A 23,530-nucleotide genomic window follows, 5' to 3' on the forward strand; every position below is an offset into this window, starting at 1 on the left:
TCACTAAATTAAGGTAAAGGGTAGTTTTGCACCAGTGTTCACATTCAACAATCTTTATTCACGTGTAAGAAGATCAGAGTTCAGTTCTTAACCACGCCATATTAAATGATGACATCAATTCTACCTAAAGTAAAATTTTCTGCACAGAGACTGGGGTCTTTTGATTTCACAAACTTCTATTCATATCCAGTTGGACCCAATTTAAGAATCTGCTTCAACTCAGATTTAGAGCACTGCTTAATGATTTGGGGCCCAAATTTTAATTTTTCTTTGGAAACCCAGTTATCACATTAACTGTCACTAAAAATAATATTTTTTTGCTCGCCATCACTCGCCATGAACAATGGCCCTTATTATGGACTGAAGGACAGCAAATCTCAGAAATTAATTCAAACTCTTGTGATTTACCTTTTTAGAATATAAATACAAGTTTGGTGTTCTGCCTGGAACTGGAATACCAGCTTTAGTCAGCTTTATGAAATACTTCTGCACTCTGCTGGCAACCTAAAGACAGGGGAAAAAATCTATTAGAAAATATATAAATATAGAATTCTTGAACACTAATTATGTACGCTAATACTTAAGAAAAATAAATACGAATGACTCCTCCTGCTACCAAGCTATTTTCTATACAATGAAAAGACATGGGCAATGTACTCTTCTCCACTCATAAGGACTCTCCACTCTCATCTTCAAATCTCTCATCAAAACCAACTCCATTAAGTTTCCTGAATTTTCAGACTTCCAGTTCTGCCTGGTAGGAACCGTCATTTGTCAGCATGGGACCAAACATCTCTGTCCTTCAGCCAATCAACTGAGGTGGTCGAGGTTCCGTTCCAGTGTTTGGAGGTTGTGGAGATCAGGATGGAAACAGACCGACTCAACCCTGCCAAACTGAGTGGTTTTGCATTTTGGGTCCGCTGGATCCCAGAATGGGAAACTTTCTATCTTTGCTTCTAAATAAGGTTGAACTCCCCTGCGCTGAGTTAATGCACAAGTTAAGGGTCCTCCTGGATTCCTAGTTCCTGCTTGAAGAGCAGGTGGCAGCTGTGGCAGAAAGATCTTTGCACAAATTTGTCTTGTAGGCCTGCTTGCTGTCACTTTGCCCTCATCACATTCTAGACTATTACATATGCTATACAAGGGGTTGTCCGTGAAAGCCATCTGGAAGCAACAAATGGGCAAAAATGCAGCGCCCCAGGTAGTTATGGGAAGGTGCCCATGTAACATCATTACATAGCAAGGAAAATTGGCTTCCTTTAAGCTTTTAGGTGTTCAAGGTGCTGGATGCCACCTATAAAGCCCTCCATGTCACCTGTTATTTGCAGAATTGCCTCTACCCAATGATATCTGCCTGTCCCACAGATTCTAACAGGCAGGCACACTTCCTTAAAACAATGCCATTTGATGGGGCTCAGGAGGCATGTCTTTCGCATTTTGGCGTCTGCCCTGTAGGATGATCTCTACCTCCACACCTGACATATGGCTGACCCCAATCTTGTTGGCCTTCAGAAAGGCAGCAAAAACTTGACTTTTATCTCAGGCTTTGGGGCTGGAATGAGTGGAACGGCATCAGTGGAAAGCCATCTATTGTATTTGAGTTGTATTTGCTTAGAACAAACACAATTGTTTTCTTTTTTAAAAAACCTGTTTTACCATATAAAAGAAACTATTTATTAGTGTCTAAAAATTAACAGCAATGCAGCTCATTACCTGCTTTGCAGTTCTATTACCCAACTCATCTGCAATTTTTTGCCATCGCCGAGATTCTATTTCCTCTGGAGGATACTTCAAAAGTAATTGTTCAAGTTTTTTCTGAAATGATGAACAATGAAAGTTGTCAATACAATTTGATTTTCACACACAGAAAAAAAAATCTCTAGTCATCTTTATTGGAAGCTGTGCAGAGGAAAGAGGAATAGAGAAAGAACAGAAAAACAAGATAAAATATTATAGGATAATCTCACTTTAAAATTTCAGTTATTGCATTACCTGTTCTTCTACTGTCCACAGCTGATTAAAAGTTTCAGGTTTGGTCTGATCACAAAGTCGCCCCCTTATCATCTGCTTAAATACAGTATATAACAAAATAGGAATTTAGATAATGTGCATAAATGAATTTCAATCAAATAAAGAGTTGTCATACGGTTACCAAAATAATCACCTATCGCACCACAGTATATCAAAATTAAACATTCTATTGATAGCAACTACAAAATGTTAATGCCGTCCTAGGACTTGATTTTTAATTATATCTGATATTCATATTTTCTATTTATCAGGTTTGATAACTGAACCTAAAATAGAATGGAATTCTGTCTCTTCAACTCTGCCCTTTCCTCTTGGCATCCGTAGCCCCTTCTTCAGCTCAAGGAGCAAACAAAATATTCAGAGAATGCTTACACCACACTTGCACTTTCTTCTTTGGTACCACCTCCCCCAGCTTTAATGTGCTTTGGGTTTATTCTTCTTAATACAGAGATGGGCAATTATGGAAACTTTAACACCTATGGATTTCAACTCTCAGAATTCCTGAGCCAGCATGAAGTCCACAGGTCATAAAGTTGATACAGATGCTCATCCTTGTCCTAATATCGACCGAAACCCTCCACTTTTTATTATTTCCTTTAGTAATTATTCCCTCTTCTCATTATGTTGGCAAAACAAATGGATGATGCATAGCTCTTGAACAGAGTGATCAATATTCATAAACCCGTATATGATCTTAAGAGAGAAAAATCTGAAAATGCATAATCAAAAATAATCACTTCACGTAATTACTATTCTTTTACACCTCATTCTCTCAACAGGAACCTCTGGTTTAAAACCCATTTTTTCCACTGAAGCTGAACTAGCAACACTTTGCTCTTCATCAACTATTACTAATCATAACCAACTTGTAACAGCCAACCACCAGCTGTTTTTTCCACCTAAAACCCCCTTTTCACCTCCGTTTCTGATATGGAGAGATTTTAAAAGCCTTTAGTCCTCATTCACTACTACAGAGTCAAGTTACCCCATGACCTTTATAGCTAAGCAACGACCAAAAAAGGTGACTAGATTTGGGCTTTTCTAGCCTGTCTGATACTGCAATCAAAACAGCAGATTCTGAAGGAAAATACTTTCTGGTTTGTACTGTTGAGCAGGGAATGTAAACTGCTAGAAAATTGCATTCCTTACCTTTCATTTATTGACCAAAAAAGGAAGAACAGCCGAGCTGCAAACAGTTAATTCACTCCTAGCAAAGCTAAGGACCATGCAGAGATAAAAGCATATATTGACCTAGCCATCACCTACTGACCTAGTGGGAAGTGGATACTGTGGTTTTGACAAATGAATAATAAGGCATTGTAACCTTCCTTTATAAGAAGTTTAAGAACAATGTGATCAAAAGGCAAAGACTACCACTCTTCCAAATAAATTATCTCATTTTTCAAAGAGCTGCTTTGGAAAATATAGGCATTACTTTAGTTTTGTTCATATTTACTTGTGGACGGTTGTTTGTTGAAGCTTCTGGACAATCACTAAAAGGCAAAACAGAGTATGAAGTAGCCTCTCCATCCTTTCTGGGATCCAAAGGGCTTTTTGGTCTTGTAGGTAAACCTATAAAAAAAAAAAAAAAATTATTACAGTGCATTTGATTTTTTTCCTGTAAAGTGTGATGATTTTATACTCACCTTTATCAAAAATAAGCTTGGCTCTTCTACTGTTACGCTTTCGGTTTTTGAATTCTCTTTCAAAATTCCCAAGGCTTGTGGTGTATTGGTCCCAGGATACCTCTGGCAACTTGACAACTCTTTGTGGAAATGGAAGCCCTACATCAACCTGACAGGAAAAAAAGGTGAAAATTTTACACAGGAAAAACATCAAGTAGTATGATACAAAATTTCACATATTTGGAGCAATGTTAAGGCAAGATCTCAAGCTCTGTACTGCCGCACATTTAAGGAATTCTTCCAAGAGTAATAAACACATGATATATAAAATACAGAAGAAGCAGAAAATGATGGCTCATTAACAGATCGTATTTAAAATTGTTACAGACAGATGTTTAAAATTTCATCACCATTTGTTATCTTTTTACCATTAAATTATTTGTTCACTTAAGTTTCTGAACAATTATATCCTAAGAGAGGCTACAAAGTGACTAAAAAATAGAAACAAAAAACCCCCTAAAGCTGAACAGTGTTCAAACCACATTAAGCACAATCATTTTATTATTGTTCTTTAATAATAAAGTACATTCCACAAAATCAATAATCTGAAGATAAAATTACCAAATGGCATATTTAGCTGCTATTTCCCAGTGATGTAATAATGAAGCAAGAGAATTGGTGCAAAGACATGCTGAAGGGAGAAAGGAATTGGTGCCACCTTTATTCATCCGATTTCATAAACAAACAACTAATTCAATTATAAATAAACACAGCTTTGAAGAAATGATTTTAGAACGATAGACTCTGCAGAGGTCACCTACTTTCCTATTATTACTATTTACTCTCACTGACTGCAGGAGATGAAGTATCAGTTATCAAACATCGCTTATGAGAAGATTCCCATTGCTATACCTTCTTCTGGAGACTTTCCACAAATCCAATGGGATCTTTCAGTGCTTCTCTCTCGTGTCTGCCTAAACTCTCAAGATCTTGGACTGCTTGAGTTCGCTGAGCCTCGAGTACTGCAATCGTTTGTAACAGTCTCTGATAACTACAGAGATAAAGGGAAACAGCTCACTATAGACTTCTGTGCGCAAGCAAACCAAAGTGGAAGTAGAAAGGAAAGCAAAAACAAAACCTTAGCATCCAGCACATTTATCTGAAAGACTCAACAAAAAAATTGACAGAACCATGAATATTACAAGTCTTTTTTTTAAAAAAGTCAGAAATTCTTTTAATATTCAACAACAGCAGTACAAGCAACATTTTTGAAAATCAACAATAAAACAAATGTTGCAGATACAAAAAAAAACACCCCTAGATGCTGCACGGAACGATAACCGTTTTTGGAACTTCATTTTAAGTGTCCAGCTACCTACTGTACCATAAAAAAATCAGCCGCCACCAAACGACTCCAATATCCTGAATCAATATCTATGTAACAGAAAAGTGCAACCAGTGTTTTTATAAATATTGCTTAAGATTCTTAACTTCATTCCATGCCTTCTAAAAATGCTTCAAGCACGAAATACACACACACACACACACACACACACACACACACACACACACCAGGGTGAACATTAAATTCATAAACAAGTAGAGAGGACCAAGTTGGAGGAGGAATATTAAACTACATTACACTCCAATGTCCATATTATTTTAAATATCCAGGAAGCTAGATAAATTTGCCTAGAGGTGTGTGAAGAATGAAAACTTTTTAACCCAAATTTTGAATGTGTAAAATATTGCTCTGTAATTAAAAACAAAGCCAAAATACAAACCCTCAATAACAAAGAAACAAATTGCTTATGGTTTTGAAACTGAATATGCTATTTCAATATATCGCTATTTCCTAAAAGATGGCAACTGAACTGAGGCAAGCTTCCTTGAAGACAGAATTCTGTAAGTGCATACTTAGAAAAACATCTCTATAAATTAATATGAAAACCTATAATTGGATCAAGTCAGTCAAAGATTTAATTCTAGAGAGTACTGAAATAAGTACTGCAGACAACATTCTAATGTTCTGTCAAAGGAAGTAATTTTACCAATAGAAGAGAGTATTTATAGTTCGGGGCTGAACTTTGATGCCCTTGGTGATCTCTGAGCTCAGTTACTCTCTTGTAGACATTTACAAACCCCATTCCCTTCTGGCACTGATGTTATCTAATTAGGTAATGAAACATTTGTAAGAGAACAACCAAGCTCAAAGACCACCAGGGACCACACAGTAATTTTAGATCAACTTCCAGTTACATAATATATTAATAAATATATTTCAAGTTCCACAATCAAACGATTTGTTTCTGGATGGCAACAAAGTTATTTTAGGGCTTTTCTTATATTTAATAAATATTTGTTACAATTCTATATAAAAATCAACATTACAGTGAATGTTTTCAACCTTCAGGCTTATATCCCTCTCAGCTTTCACACATACGTACAAGTACTGTCCTAAAAAAAAGAAAAACTGGAAATACATGTAAACTGTCATGTAAAACTACTATTTAGGTCTCATGACACTATTGTACACATTGCCACAAATAAACATAGGCTACTTTACTTATAAATGGATATACTACGATTTTTTTTAGTTATTTAGGAGTAGAGCAGCCTGCACTTGTATAATGAAGAACCAGATACTATCTAGATTTGAAATATTTAGAATCAGTGACTGTATCAGCAATATGAGTACAATTTAAGCATCAAATCATATTCTTGCCCATCACGTACAACATAAAATTTATTAGTACAACCTGAAGTAATGAACATCTTGGTTTTGTTGACTGACATGCTTAACTGAATTTCATGGCAGTATTTTCTCACTGCAATTGAAAATATGCACGCTTGATGTACAGTCATGCTGGCCACGTGACCATGGAAGAAGTCTCTTTGGACAATGTTGGCTCCCTCGACTAAGAAACCGTGATGAGCACCACCCCCTTGAGTTGGATACGACTGGATAATATTCTCAAAGCAAATCACAAGAGTGAGTTATATTACCAGACAAAACCCAAGTACAAAATAGGTACAATTTTGAATTGATAATAAACTATAGGGCTTTTGTGGTAAAATAGAGAAAGTGCCTTATGATGAAGAAAGATTCTTTATCACGTAAAAGTTTCAATGCTGCTATTAGCAGAATATTATATTTTAAAATTTTTGCATAAAATTTTCATTCTTCATCGGATTTACTGGTACAGAGATGAACCTAAACATTATCAAAGTAAACAGTCTTTCTGAGATAATGAATTATACTCAGAAATTAATGAAACAGAGTATGTCTAACCGATCAGAAAAGAAAGTATTGTTGAGCTTAAAATAAACATTTCATATTACTAAAACTAAAGCTATCAAATAGGATATACAATATAAATTATGCATTAACACAAGTATCTTCAAAGACAGATATCAGTTTATCACATAACCTTAACAATAACTACTTGCTGTTCAATGACAAACTACCAAAAAGCATTATGCTCAATTTCTTTTGGAATTCTTTTTTTTAAATAGTTATACTTCGCATGCTGCCCAGTTACCTTAAGTTAAAATGGGTGGCCAATAAATGTTACAAACAAACAAATTATAATCCACTTCCTGACACCATTTGGATTTGTCTTTACCCTACCTGTTCTGACATTGGAAAAGAACTTAGATAACAATATCCAATCATTACTTTTGCACTCTGAACTGTCAAAACAACTGCATCTCAATCTGTAAATTACATATAATATTGACATAACAAACAACTTTTTGAAAGATCTGCAATGAAGTGTTTTGCAAATCTGCTCACTTTGGGGATGGTTCTAGCAGAGTTTTTTTGTCACTCAGATCTTGCCTCAGCAATTCCAAATAACTTCTGTTTCTCAGCAATGCTTTTGCAGTTGGAACTGCTGGGTTTAAGATTGGATTTCTTAAATAGTCTTTTTCTGATTTGTAAGAGTATCTTCATTTTCAAAGCTTGACAGTTACTGAAGCAGAAAGAGGTTCATTATTGTTGCAAGAAGACAAAACTATCTGACAAGTTGTAAAATCAGAATATTTTCTCAGCTATGGAACTGTCTTCAGTAAGCTAATTGAAGGCTAATGAATCAGTCATCCTTTGGGGCTTTACTAAGAACTTCACAATTAAAAAAGAGCAATGAATCAACTGAAAGAACATCCAATCTTCTACACCACTTTTATTCACTGCTTCCTTAACATCTATAAATTTGACATAAATAGTACATGCATAGTCAAATTTACAGAAAGATGTCATGCTCAACTTATGTTCGACAGAAAAGAATAAAGGTTGTGCCAACTTCCATTCAGTTAGGAATTCAATGAAATATTTACAGAATAAACTTTTTCATGCAACTAATTAAAGATTTTACATATTGCATTGCATATTGCACAATGACATTATCAACCTTTATGCTACAACTTAAAAACCAAAAAATAAACACTTCATTTAAAAATATAAGTACCCTAGAGAAGCAATCCAATTAAAAATAAATATAAAATATAAAGTGGAGCACGCATTGCGAAAATGATTTTTAAAAAGTGCTTCTGATCCCACATGAGCCTTCTGTTTGTTTAAAAAGCCTGTTGTACAGGTTTTCAAACTGCTTGCAGAAAGCCAAATCTTTTTTTTTCAGGATTGCTCAGAATCCTAAAGAGTAAGAAGCTTTTATAATAGTTGCTGTGCAACTATATTATATGTAAGCTTCAGGCATTACATTTAATCATATATTTTTCTTCTGTGATATGGAACAAAATTCTGCAATTCAGATGTAACAGAAATATAAAAAAAATACAATGAAGCTACACTATAAATTATATACAAAATTTTACAAAAACCCGGAGGTACATACACTAAGAGCAGTATTGAATGGGTTTATATTTTATTTTCCCAGATAAAGTTCTTTTCTCAATTAACTGACACTCTGACTCCCTTATGTAAATATTCGAAGAATGTGCCAGGCTGCTGATGCACCAATGTTTGTTATCAGATTTCTCTTCCAAGTATGTTCTCTATTATTTTAATTTTCTGCCTATCATAACAAAATAGAAATCCTGAAAAAAATGCTAATAGTAAACCAGAAAGAAGCACATTTGTATTTCTTCATAATATTACTTTGAAATCTTAAGATCAGATCTATAGTGAACCTTTTCTTATTTAAATAACAAATGGTGGCTTTTTCTAGCTATTTTTCTCAGACAAAATTCCCTAGAAACCAGGAAACATGTTATGATTCAAAACGGAATATAAAATGTGACCAAATGTATGGGTTTATTCTAATGCTGAATTATAATTTAAAAGATGTAAAAAACAAACAATCAAACTCACCTTTCTGGAAATTCTAAAGAAAGTGTGGGCAAACTGTGCTACCTCAAGTATTGTTGACCTCTCATCATCCCCAAAGACTGAGGCGAGAGATTAATCCCAATATTGCTACACACTGCCATTCTCCAGAGTAAAGACAGAAGTCATATGCTAAGTTTTCATCTACAATATCATTCATACTCCTTTATTAGTTTCAGTTTATAAATATTGGAATCCAAAGAAACTGCAGGGCACCAGTTGATCTTCATCTGTCCAAGTGGATATTTTTTCACAATACTTTTATTAAAAAGAACTGCAAACTGTTGCTATAAATAGGGTGGATCCTTATGCAACAGTTGTTTACATAGCATGTATAGGCAGTTCTTGGTTTATGACTATAACAAAGTCCAGAATGATAACTGTTAAGTCGTGCTGGTCACTAATCAGGTCGCCACTAGTTCATGCTTGATCTTACAACTTTTTGTTGTGGTCATGAAATAAACACTGTGGTTGCTAAGCAAACACCACAACTGTTAAGCAAATTTAGCCAATGGGCATTTTTGTCAGAAATCAGAAATAGAATAGAATAGAAAATTTATTGTCACTTTAAATGTACACTAATAAGCATACATTAAAGTGAAATTTCATTACATTCAGCTCTCAAAAAATGCAAACTAGTTTGTAAATTTATTTATTTTATATGCTGCCCATCTCACTGCTGAAGCAACTCTGAGTGGCTTACAATAAAAAGATAATATTAAGAAAAACCATGGTCACGTGACTGCAGGAGACTGCAAACAGCCATAAATATGGGCCAGTTGTTAAACAGCCAAAATACAATCATGTCGCTGCAGGTGGTGAGGGCGGCAGTCAAAACTTCAAAACCTGGTCATAAGTAGTTCTCAGGAAATCCATCGTAACTTTGACTTGTCTTAAATGACTGCTCATAAGCCAAGAATTACCTGCAGTGTCAAACTGCCTAAATTATAGGCAAGATACATTGCATTTCCTAACGAAAATATCAGTATTTAATTTCCCGGAGAATTATTCTTGCATATTCTGTTGTGAAATCGCATATTATGAACATATAGTCATTGGGTTTATCTGATAAATTTTAAAAAGCCAGGTAAAATTTGCTAAAATCCAACCTGCAGCAAAACCTAACCCAAGTGGCTAAAAGTAAAGGTTATATAGAGATAAAAAAATAGAACTATAAGGTGCACATGTATTGCTCATATTTGTTCAGAATCATGGCTTATCAGGAAGAAGCAAGTCTCCTGTGTACACTATTTGATCATCCTCACTCCTCTCTACCTGCCAGGCTAAGCAACTAATCAAACTCAGATGGCTATGTTTATAGTTTGTTTTGCGTTATACATAAACACAGGCTTCTGTTTTATTCAAAACTTCAAAGCAAAAACTGATTTATGATTCTAACTTGCTTGGGCATGATAAGCTAAAATTCTAAATAAATGCACTTAATCATGATCAAGTAAACAGAATGATAATGTCCTTGATTCTATAACCTCGATTCCCAGGTGTTTTTTTTTATCTTCCTCTTCCCTAAATTATCGTTTAAGAAAGAAAACAATGCATTGTGCAGCTGTGCTGATTTTCACACTAATATTTTACCTCAAACAGACTAATTCAAACTTAGAAATGTGATATAAAATTAATATGGTGTAAATAAAATATTGGAAAAGGAATTGAGACTTATCTGCAAAAAGTGGGAAAAAAGTAACAGGGTACAATTCCTCATAGCAATTAAGCTGTATGTAGTGTGTTCAGGCACCTAATTTTAATGAAATAATTTAATTATTTCATGAAATTTAACTTGATTCCTGGCCTACAGAAGTAATTCCTGAGAAGAGTTACCAGGGAAATGAGGTAGGGCGCGGAAGAAAAAGAAATTGCATATTTGAAATTATCCTAAAAGGAAAATGTAATATCAAATCAATGTTGTTGACATTTACCAATAATTGCAGTTTTCATACAATTTTTCATCTATGTTCTTCTCAAGGATCAGAAATTAGATGGTTTGTTGATTTGGTCATTGAAACAACTATTTTTTTTCTTCTTAAGCATTTAACAGTTTTCTGCAAATCAGCCACAGCTGTGATATTCTTGTACCTATGAACAATAAACACTCATCTGCTTTCAAGTATGCTGAAAATATATTCAAATAATATAATAATCAATCTATTCAAGTCCAAGAAAACTTTTCAAATGGTTGAAATTTGAAACCAATCTTCAACTATAGTTGCCGGTTCAGCAAGCACCAAATGAAACTGCTTGTCTAAACTGTGAGTTTCTTTTTTAGAAAAGAGTCATGCATGCAATTCAACATTATCTATTAAAATAGTGCTGATACAAAAAAATTTTTTCGCTCTGAAATAGAAGTAGTATATGGTTTTCATCAAGTGGTTAAATTAATCTTAACTTAAACTTGATTTAACATAACTTAAACTTGAAATTCAAACCACCATAAATTTTAAAAAATCTAGAGTATGTTAGGTTACAATCACAAGTTAGAAATGTTTCAGATTTTAAAAGATAAAATCAATATGCAATATAAAAACATATATTTTATAAAAAAACACACGTTTTTTAAATAATACTGAAAGATTTCCCTAAATGATATTGTTCTAAATGTAAAAACAATCTGCATCTTTCCTTTATAAAGCCAAGACAATGCAAACAAATGCATGAAGTAATTTACATCCTGAAAGGCAAAAAAGTGATTTGATAGAATGACTTTTTAGGATGTTTGCTTCAATTTAAAGTATCAAAATGAGTTTTTGCTTTTAAAATCAATCACTCAATCTGGTGAGTGGATTTCTCAGTGAAAACTGTTGCCTTATCTATTTAAAATCTTGTAGGCTGCTAAATAGCAGTGACAACATATATAAGGATAATTATAAGTTTAAACATATCTGAATTACAGAATTCAATATAAACTTGTTTCTTGCTAGATAAATATGGTCTTGGATTATGCATGTAAAACTGCTGAATTAAACTGGCACTGTCAGAAATTCTAAAAATCATTTTGCCTTTCCTAACATACAAAGTAGTCCCAAAGATGAAAGTGTGAGAGGTAATAACCACATCCACTTTTTATACTAACATCAAGGGGAACATGGAAGTTACTTATTTGTTCTTTCAATAAAAGAATCAGGAAGTAGAAACGGGTGAACTCCTGTCACTTCAATACCTTTTAGAGATTCTAACTGATTAAGGAAGAAGAATTTTCCTTCTAGACCAACTTCATATATCTGTATCTCCAGTACTGAACTCCGGCCTGTGCACAACAAATAACAAAACTGGAGCGAGAATGAGGTCAATTTAATAAGTAATGTTTTCCAATCTGCACCTATCATAATGACAAATATCATATTTGTATAGCTGATCTACATCACTCCTAATTCACAAATTGATTTTATTATTCAAATAAATGTGTAATAGATGCTTTTTTAAAGTTTCTATATTAAATGAAAAAAATCACTAAAATGTGATTAAATAAATCTCCAAACGTGAAAGCGCCCTTTAAAAAGAATTCCCCCCTACATTTATATTAAAACGGATTCACATAAGGCTCCTTAACTGCAATGATAGGAGATTAAAAACTGTTACTTTTCCACTAGATAAAAATTTAAATGCCTAATAAAGCAAGCAGTTTTTCAAATTAGTTCTAGGGTAAATATAAAAACTTGAAAACTAGAAATCTGATTAACAAACAAAAAAGCAGAATCCATGGTTACCATATTTACACATACTCTTTGTTGTGTTTCAATGCCACATGATCTGATTCAAAGTAATACACGTCAGGTTCTTCCTCCTCTTCTTCTACAGAATGAAGGCTGGCACTTTCTTTGGCAGATGGAAGGGATGGAGTAACAAGTCTATTGTCTGAAGTTGATTTACTTAGTCCTTCCTCTGGGTGTTCTCTGGAATCACAGTAACTTTCCCTTTCACTTGGAGAAATTTCTGCGTTTGCACCAGATCCATTGATATTAGTAACACTTGATTCTACATTCTTTTCAGGGACATTATGATTGTTCTCCTCAAGCTGTCCATTCTCTTTACATGGAGAGTTATGTTTAATAGGGCTAGTTTTTGCTGAGCCTGCCCTCCATGGTGATGTTCTCAAGGTGTACCTATGTTCTTGAGATTCTGATGTTGATGAAATTGGAGCTGAAACACAGTCCAAAACTGGTGGTTCAGGTTCACCTGAAGCAGTTGTACTATCGTGACTGTCCAGATTGCTGTTGGTGCTTTCAGACTGCTCTTTTGTGGCAGTGGTATAACCCACCACATCTACTTCCTCCTCAGAATCCCTTAACAAAGATGACTGGGTTTCATAAAAGGATCCCTTACCCGTACCAGACTCATGTGTCTGGTTAACAGTTTCCTCAGACAAACAGTTCTTTACTTGTTTATGGTCCTCACAGGTTAACTGTTCTTGTGAATTTGTGCAAGGCACACTGTGGTCTATAAAACTTTCCTCCGTATTTCTGCTATGAAAAAATGATGATGTATTTCCATTTTTTGCTATACTTTTTTCCTCAGATGAACAGGAATCAGCACTGTTCTGTGCAGTGGGTCCATCCAATTGACAGTCACCACACTTAGTAGCACTTGAACCATTCCCATTAACCCCATTGACAGATTGACAACTTATGAGTTCTTCGGTTACTGAAGAATGATTTAATTTTTCTGCACAAACAGTTACCTTTTTAACCTCCCTTTTATCATTATTGTCCAATATAAGACATCGGCAAGCTCGTTTAGGCCCTGGATTGACCGTGACATTGTCTGATACTGAATTTTTATGTTCCAACCGATCTTTCCCTGTTTTAGAAGGTACCACTTCTTCTGAACTATGTTGGGTCTCTGAGCGTAAGCAACGCTTAATTCTCTTTAAAACTGGTGAAAGAGGTTCCACTTGTTTCTTCTCACAATTTTCCACAATTTGTTTCTCAACATTATCCTTTTCTGAAGTTGAGAGGCCTCTCTTTCTAGGGCTTACCCATGATTCTTTAGAACTGTGCTGCTTGACATCATTAGCTTTCCCATTGCTATTTCCCTTCTGAGTCTGCAGAGATTCTGATTTCTTCTTTGGTGATCTTGATCTTACTTGTGGAAGAGAAGGAACCTCCTCTGGATGAGCTATGCTACGGTTTCTTAATGTTCGGCCACAAAAGTTTTCATCCAAACCATTTAACCCCACTGTTGATCTTGTAACACGAGTAGATCGAGAAGCAGCCATACTATGGCAAGTCCCTAAAGTATGTTCCTCATGATCCACTCATTCGAAAACCTTCAAAGAAAAGTGAACAAAACAATGAGAAAAGCATTATAGAAATTATATAGTAACTGTATAACTGCACTTCTATCTAGCATAGTAGTTTCCTTATTCTGATAACATGACAAATCATATATAATTTTACAGTACTAAAAAATTCAATATTAGCGCTCATATTTATACATAACAGATTAGCTGCAGAAGTAACTCTGGCAATAGGTTTCATAATAAGTCATGATTTCTATAAAGTAGTTCTGAAATAATAACATAAAAAATTCTGCTATCAATGAATAATTCAGTACAATTGCATTTAAGAAATGGCACAATGTCCTATCAAGCAATGATAGCAATAACTTATAAATTTTAAAACATTAAAATTTAGAAAACCTAAAGGTCTGATAGACTAAAATGAAAGGATAAATCCTCATCTAATTTTCAGCAGTGCACTGCTGAAATATAACAATGATAACCATCAACATTTTAATTAATCTTATTCTGAAAAAGAGAAGGTGAAAGACTTCATATTAATCTGGCGTTGATTTGTCTAGTCAAATTTTATATTGACCAAAGGTTATTTATACAGATTACATGTTAGTCCATAATTGTATTTGTATTTTTTGTTTGCAGTTATACTGTTGTCAGTACTATTCTTTCTAATAAACAAAAGACTACTTGAAAATATTTATGAAAAACACAGATCTTGAAGAGAAATATGATTTAAAAACAAAACTAAAAGAAATTATCACTGGTACTATGATTTTAATTAACAAATATTGCAGTACAAAGTTTTCTTTCACAAGCTGTAAGATGAAACTAGTATAAACACACTGAATAATGGATCAGATTATTATCAATTCACCAGTAAGAATTTTAAGTACTTTGGAACTAAAATAGAAGATATGTATTATACTTACTGGAAACTAAATTTGTGGGGTTTTGCTGATCAGGCACAAATAAAGCTGGAACTGGGAAAGCAGTCAGAGAGTTTTTTAAAAAGCATATTTAAAATTGTTTTCCACTTTTTAATTGAAAAGACAGGCTAGTGGAAAGTTAAAATGCATAATATTTCTGTAATGGGGTCAATACTTGCAGCATTTAACAAGATGTGAAATTTGAATATACTTGTCTCCCAGAGACAAAGAAAAACAATAGCAAAAAAGTCAATGAAAAGGAATTAAATTTAATTAAATTCTTTGCAGATAAAAGGAACACAATTTTGTTTTAACTGATTCTTTTGAGAGAGATCAGTTCAACAAGAACATTTTTGAAAGCAGGCTCTGGTATTTTGTATGAGAGGAGGAAATATCTAAATAACCAAATAAGCTCAAAATGTTAACTAAAGACTTTGGGTTCTGTTATGAAATGCAATTTTCACAGCCAACCAACTTAAATGAGAATCAACTAGCACATGAGTTTGAATGAATTATGTATGTGACATGATCTGTGTCGCACACTACATCAAATTCCCCAATCAGTCTTATCCTTGATAGGAAGAAGCTTTGCTTTCTTTTAGGGGAGATTGCAGAGAAAACCTCTTGAAAGAAAAGTAGCAAAAAGGGATGGGAAAGCAAGAGAGCTATCAACATTCTCAAGCCTTCAATTAATTTTCTGGAAGAACAGAATTTCCAGATTGCAACTGAAGCAGAAAGAGAACTGGATTCCACAACCTCTGAAGAGTTAGATAAAAAAAACATGTTAAAATTGTTGTGCATTGTGGATGTCAGTTAATATTGTCACTTTATAAATTTATGAAAGTTTGGCATTCAACTTGTAGCTTTAATTACTAAATCAAGTCTGGACTGCATAAAATGCCTTACACTGCAGTTACAGGGTGTGTGTTTTTAATAACACAAATATCATTTGGGAATCTAAATCCTGCCTTGCTAGTATTGTGCCAGCACCATCTTGTGGTTTATGGGGGGCAAAGCATTAGATATTATATTCTTTTCCATCTTCATAACTCTGGAATCTTTTCCTACATTTAAAATTGGATAGCTAAACGATATTTCCCCTTAATATTATTTTAACATATCCATTTAAAAGCTCATGCATTAGAATGTTTTCTCTTTCTTTTAAATAAAGTTTAATTTTGTTTATCTTCTATGAGATGTGTTTATCTCTCAAAAGGAGGAAAGGAAGGACTGCTGATACTATTTTATATCTTTTATCTATTAAGTGCCAAAAAGGACCATGGTATCAGAGCTCCATTTCTCTCAAATACTAGAGCTGCGGAGAGCACACCAAGTGAGATGTTCCTTAGAAGGTAAGTGATGGCAACAACGATTATAAAGCTGCTACCCCAAAAGCTAAGCCAGAATGTAAAAATTTGAAAAGGTTTTCTGGCACAACATGTTTGAGACTGCCACCTTATTACTGGACAGAATTGGAAATGACTAAAGTTCTCTTACAAACTATTGATTTTTTGTATTATTTTGTGCCACCAAGTCAGTGCCAAACTCTTAGCAACCACAATATATTTTTTTTCATGAACAAACTACTGAACTATCTATCAAATAAGTAATGAAGCATACTTAAACTGTGAAATCCGAATAGTCAATAAAATCACTAAGCATGTGCAATTATGTCAGCTAAGCACAGCACTTGCAGCAAACACTGGATCAGTGCTTCCCAAAAATTTTTCCTTCGTTACCCAAAATCACTTTTCAGAAAGTCCTCTTTATTCAGTGTAGGTAAAATACTTTAGGACAATTTAAATATGACTATTGTGATTGGGTAATGGGTTTGTATGTTGTTATTCAAAGAAAAACCTCTTTTATCCAATTTTGGGTACTTTACCCAGGTTTGGGAAATGCTATGTTAGATGAATATTCTTCAGTGCAGTAATCTTTCCCATTTAATATTCCATTCCAAGCAAATGCTTTTATAAGAAGGGAAGAAATGTATTTTATTTTACAAAATATGACTTCTTTGGGGGAGTCTGGATATAACAATGGATTTTTTTAATATACTGTGTCTTAACTTTCCAGTTCTGCTCCTTCATTTACCACCTCAATAAAACGTCTTATACAAGGAATACTTCTGTTTAATACTTATTTTGCTGTCTGAATAGGTATCCCACGGCTCCTGTATATTTAGAAAACATTCCCTGAAAGTTACTAAACCAGAATTCAACCATTTCCCCTAAGATTATTTGCAAAATATTATGATCTTAGATAGTTTATACATATTCAAAAATATACTCTCTTGTAATGATTCACTTTATATTTATTTGATCCTCTCTTCATCTTTTAAAAAAGATACACACAGAAGAATCTAAATTTGCTAAACTGAAATGGTCTTTTATTTTTGATGAAAATCTTCCAAGAAATTCAAGAGTGATATAAAATATATTACTGAATTTATTTATTTAAACTACTGATATTCAGTAATTTACGATAAGCAGTAATGTCTCCAAAATCTGATTTCATATATCATTTTGCATTGTTTTCTAGTAAAATGGAGTACCATTTACATAGGATAGCATAAGCCAATTTTTAAAATATCAAAAGAATTGCCACAAAAATTGGACATATGTTACAAAACTTTTTAAAAAGGTAATAAGGAGAAGGCATGGGGAGACTCAGATGAATAAATGGAGAAGTTTAATCAATTCTGAATCCACTTGGTATCTGATTTTACAATTATTTATTTCTGATTTCTAAGAGAAGCATATTTTTAAATGATATTACATTTTAAAGTAAACAATACTTTATCAGTCATTTCACTTTTGGCCATACTGGCTACAAAATAAAATGCTATTTTACTGTATTTGTGTATTTGAACTATGTGCCTCTCAAGGGCAAAGACAGAGAAACCAAAAGAGTTTGTGACAACAAGATATGAATAAGATACCAGTTGCAAGCAAAACTGGGTAATAATCTATATTCCCCAGTTGATAATGATTGATAATAAAAGCATTATTAAAGAATTGTACTCAGGTCCTCTAACATTATACGAAAGCTTCTAAAAACAGAACCAGTGGCTGTCTCTGCTTCGATTCTCTTTTTGAAATACTTTTCGAAGCTTGTACTATTTCCTGTTGATAAAAAAGAATCCCAAGATTTTTTAAATAAAAGATAGCCAAGAAAAAAAGTGTTAGCTGAAGCTCTAACATCAATTAATCATGTTCAGGTTTAATGAATATTAAATAATATCCATAATATATAATGAATGTGAACTGAGAGAGGGTGGGGGAATATCTCTCTCTCTCCCTCTCCCTGTGTGTGTGTGTGTGTGTGTGTGTGTGTGTGTGTGTGTGTGTGTGGGTGTGTGTGTGAGAGAGAGACTATACATCCACTTGTCTCTGATGCAAATATTGTGATTTTCTTAATGAGTTAATTTAGCTGCGCAAAACCAGTTGTCCGGTTAACAAGTTTTTAATTATCATTACATAAGAAGAGGCAATATAAAAAGATGCAGGCAAAGTCATCAAATGTTTTTAGTTCCTAATAGCAGCATCAGCTCTATGCAGCCAGTGTTGTTCCCCAGACAACTAGGGATAGAATCTCTACGGTATCTGCAGGAAATCTCCCGGGTAATCAGTGAAAGAAATAGGAGCTTCTTTGTGAAACTAAGCTACAGCTTTATAAAATTATAGAGCTTAAATATATGTAGTCTTGTTCTTCAACTACCAACAAACACATTGAGAAAAGTTCCAAGCACAAACTATTTAAGACAGAAAACAACCAAAGGTCAAGGATAGAAGCAAACAGATCTTCCACAGTAAGTACCTATCAATCAGTATTTAGATAAGCAGGCACCAGCACCAGATAAACAAGACCAATCAAGGAAGAAGCAATCAAAGTTGGTAGGAGAGTCTATCACATATAAACAGCCAACAAGCTCTATTCCTCCATGCTCTGATGATGTTAGCTAGACTGATTAATAAAATGTATATGGGAAGAGAAGCAAGCTCAAAAACCCAGAAACCCCCCCCCCCAAATTATTAATGAACTGCCCACAACATTATCCCATTTATAAAAGTAACTGATTTCCTTCTGCATTTATCAGCCATTCTCTCTTACACATTTAACCACACATATATAGACATGAGAGCCAGTTTGGTGCAGTGGTTAAGGCATTAAGATGAGAAAAGGAGGAAAGTGAGTTCTAGTCCTGCCTTAGAGAGACAGCCAGTTGGGTGACCTTGGGCCAGCCGCTTTCTCTCAGCCCTAGGAAAGGGCCAATGGCAAACCTTGCCAAGAAAACTGCAGGGACTTGTCCAGACAAGAAAAATATTTAAATACATTCCAATACTGCCTTCTACAAGAAACAATTAAAAAAACCTAAAAAATATAAATAAAATGGGATGGAGATAGGATGAGAAGTAATAGCATTATGAAAGGAAAAGAAAGGGGAACAAAAGCAGATGAAGATAAGAAAAGAGAAACAAGGTAGAAATAGGAAGAACCCAAGGGGGGAGGGGAGAGCAAGAGAGTGAAAGACCCAGTTTAAGCATTATTAAATTATTAAAGCAAACCACTGCCAAGAAACAGCTGTTTTTCAAGATAATTTTCAGTGATTTCCAAGCCAGACCCTGCTAGATAGGGTATTAAAGTCCTGAATTTCTATGAGGTATTAAGTAGGGGAATCAGTGCATTCTATATTCATGCCCCAATTTTTTATTTTCCAAGTGAAACTAAATTATTTTGCTGTCCTTTTAGTACCATTTTTAAATATTTTTTTTAACTTTTGCAAAATTCAAATTCATTAAGAAAGCTGATATTTCTGTGAATGAATACAGGCAATCTTTGTTTAGTGACTGCCTCAGACAGTTACCTTTTGAAGTTATGACAGTAATAAAAAGGAATGTGAGGACTCATAAGGTTAGGATGATAGGCTGACAATCGGTCGGCTTGCTTTTGAAACTCAGTTGCTGCTACGGGATGGGGTGAGCTCCCGTCACATGCTCCAGCTCCTGCTGACCCAGCAGTTCAAAAGTGGGCAACTACAAGTAGATGGGTACCACTTTGGTGGGCAACCTAATGAGGACATGAAAGGAGCTCCCAATGGTGATGTCATCATTCAATCCTTTCAACCTTGAAGTGCTTTCGTGCTCCTGACATGAATGTCGTGGTAGTAATAGTAGTAATAAAAAATAATTTTGTGACCATTCCTTGCATTTAAGACCTTAGCTGCTCTGTAAAACAAAGGCACAGGTGTGGTTTAACTTAGCAATTGTTTCACTTAATGCAATGCTGCAGGTCCAGTTGTAGACACTAAACAAGGACTATGTATATACAGTAGACAAGTAACGATAATCCTTTGCAGAGTTATCTGTATGTATATCTTTTAAATTAACCTTATCCTTTAATATAGAAGAAGAATAGGGGAACTGTAATAGTGGATGCAGATTGCAGAGGGGAAAAAACCTAAACGGTTATAAATATTTGCTACAAAGTTTTGGAACTATACAGACCTATATTCCTGTAGAATATTGAAACTATACTGTATAACTGTTCAAAAATGTTATAGAAAAAAGTTAACAGAATGTAAATAAAAAGGAAAATCACACAATTTTAGAGGCAATTACAAGGTTATTGCAAGATAAATAAGAAAATTGTGCTATTAAACTGTTTCTTCAGCTTAATACTATGCTTCCCACTTTTTTCCCTTCCCCATTTTTTTAAAATTATAATGATGCAAGCAAGCATGCACTTGTTCCTGTTTGATTTGGAAAACCTATTAAGCTATAACTATTTAAATAATGGAAACAGCACAAAGAAGGAATTCCCATAAATATTTGTATATTTTATAGTTTTATCTTGGGCATTAATTTAATTCTATTTTAACTTTTGTAGTTTTGTATTTTTATCATATGCCCTGTTCACCGCCCTGAGTCCCTCGGGAGAAGGGCGGTATAAAAATTTAATAAAACTAAAAAACTAACTAAACTAAATATAATTTATCAAAATAATCTCAGTATCAATCAAACAGAAAAGCTTGGGATATGCCAATAATATCTACATTCTGATGCTTTTTTAAGCACAGTGTGCATTCTGTTCTATTGACACTGCTGTTCAAGAAATGTTTAAAAATTAATGAATTTTCATTTTCAAGAGCATTTTGAAAGTTTAACATCACTAAGACACAGTAGTATGCCCAAAGTGCAATCACCCTTAATACCTTTAAAAATACATCCTAGACATGATTTTATGGACTGTATTTTGACTCTTCTGGAGTTCCAAAGTGCCTTTAATTATTTTTAATTTAACCAGGCAATTAAAGGATATGTATGGAACTAAAGTGGCAGTGCTGATTCCATACGATAGAAATTGGAACATCTCAACAATTTCCTCTGTGTTTTACATACCTTGGCCTATCTCCCTGCCTGCTTTAATATACCTATTTCATAATTAGTTACCAACATCTATTTTTTGGCAGATGCCTTTACCTAGGTGTGCTACCCCTTAGTCTTAAGTGTATGAAAAAGATAGGATCCCTGCAGCTTATATGAAGATAAAATAATACCGCCTCCTCTGAGAATAATTAAGTATGCAAAACATTTCAGATAAAATCATCAGATTGATTTACTTAATGTGTGTTGGTTATAAAGATCTTATCCTACAATGTTTGAAAAAAATTGTATACCTTGAGAAATAGAAAATCTCTCCAGCAAACCTTTCCTCCTTGATTTGCTTAATTATCTTTTGTAAATTGCAACCTTAAATCAGAAGCTTGGGAGAGAAATGTTTCTTTCAATTTTTACTAAGGTAATCGTTGCCTGAAACAAATGTACTTGGTTCAGTTATTCCTGGATTTCCTCCTTAATTTCTGAGCATTCCAGCTGCTGTTTTTTGTTTGTCTGGAGTGTATCTGATGGCAAGCCTGAGTGAGCCCAATGGGGTGCTTAAAGAGGTCCATTTGGTCACACGTTTTTTAAAAAAGCTAGATACAGAAACTTTTTTTATGCTTATAGGAGCTTACAGGCTCTATTGTGGCTGGAATTTGGGGTTTCATCCTATGGCTTTGTTTTCTTTTCCACTATTGTGTGAGGGGGGGGGGGGCTCAAGGTTGAAACTTGACTACTGGTGTAATTTCAAAATGAGATGGAGCAAGAATAACATAGTCTACTCCCTAACATCCTGGGGTAGGGAGTTTTCTATGTATGCACATCAGGCTATGCTCTGTTACCCAATTTTTCAGTTAATAGGTATTTTAATAGACACATTTCTATCTTGTTCATGGAGGAGCTGCTATTTCCTTCTCTGTTTCCCTGTGATGTCTTAAGAGCATTCTCTGCTGTAAAGTTCTCTCCCCTACATTATCCTATAGGGGAGGGGTGGGCAATTATTTGCCCAGGGGGGCAGATGAAAAACTGAGACTATTGTGGAGGGCCAATGCTGCCCCTCCTCCACTGCTGCTGTCCTGTCCCCAAAACCACAGCTGCAGTGCTGCTGCCCCACCCCACCACCATGACCCCCATTAATATAATACTGGCTGGATTGGGACTGCATGTGGGCCAGATGTGATCCGCAGGCCATAAAATGTCCAGGTCTGCTATTGAGTATACTTGAATTGCCCACGTGCAAGTTTTCATCCCTATGTCTGAACCTATTATTTCACTCAATGGATCAAATTGCTATTTGTGGTACCAACTGATGAGATGGTAGTTTTGGTTGCTGGAGGTATGTTGTTATTTGGTGTTCCCTGACCACTTGGACCACTCCTAAGCCATCAGGGTCTGTCTCTCCAGAAAGCGCTCATCCTGCTTCTTGCCTGTATGGTTCAAAGCTTTGAGGACAACTTTCAGCTCTGTCCTCCAGCTCTTAGGGCAGGGGTCAGCAACCTGAAACAGTGAAAGAGCCACTCGGAACCGGTTCCCTCACAAAAGGAAAAACTGGGAGCCGCAAAAAATGTGTGCGCATGTGCATACACGCGTGCATGCGCAGAACAGGGTTTGACTGAAGAGTGGAGCCAAGGCGAGATATGCACTTACCCTGCATATTTGAATTGATTGGTTGAACTTTTTTAGTCCCACTTTTTTTTGGGGGGGGGACTGCAGATGGCAGAGGACTGGGAGCCGCAGGAGACGGCTGAAAGAGCCGCATGCTGCTCCGGAGCCGCAGGTTGCAGACCTGTGTCTTAGGGGATGGGGGGGAGGGGGGAATAGGTCAGATTCTTTATCTCCCAAAAGTGGACTAAAGCCAGAATTAATTGTTGAAAAACTGGGTTTCAAGAACTATTTCAAGAACTTTTATTTGAAGAAATAAAGAACTACTTTATTATTGCTAATACAAATTCAATCAAGATCACTGGAGGAAA

General features: G+C 34.7%; 1 protein-coding gene across 4 annotated transcripts in view; it reads right to left on the minus strand.

Moving 5' to 3' along the window:
- The window catches only part of ZZZ3 (zinc finger ZZ-type containing 3), a 60,357-nt gene that overhangs the window by 12,245 nt on the left and 24,582 nt on the right, over positions 1-23,530 (minus strand). For 3 of the 4 annotated variants that reach the window (XM_083359394.1, XM_083359392.1, XM_083359393.1), the window contains 7 exons: positions 12,738-14,281; positions 4,569-4,707; positions 3,678-3,825; positions 3,488-3,603; positions 1,993-2,067; positions 1,714-1,815; positions 409-504 (listed from right to left, as the gene is read on the minus strand). In XM_083359394.1, the coding sequence (XP_083215520.1) occupies positions 409-504; positions 1,714-1,815; positions 1,993-2,067; positions 3,488-3,603; positions 3,678-3,825; positions 4,569-4,707; positions 12,738-14,230 (2,169 nt within the window). In that variant the 5' untranslated portion in view covers positions 14,231-14,281. The remainder of the gene's footprint in view (positions 1-408; positions 505-1,713; positions 1,816-1,992; positions 2,068-3,487; positions 3,604-3,677; positions 3,826-4,568; positions 4,708-12,737; positions 14,282-23,530) is intronic. The other variant, XM_083359395.1, reaches the window with a different exon arrangement.

Source organism: Vipera ursinii (assembly GCF_947247035.1).
Source record: "Vipera ursinii genome assembly, chromosome: 3".
In the NCBI taxonomy this organism is placed as follows: Eukaryota; Metazoa; Chordata; class Lepidosauria; order Squamata; family Viperidae; genus Vipera; species Vipera ursinii.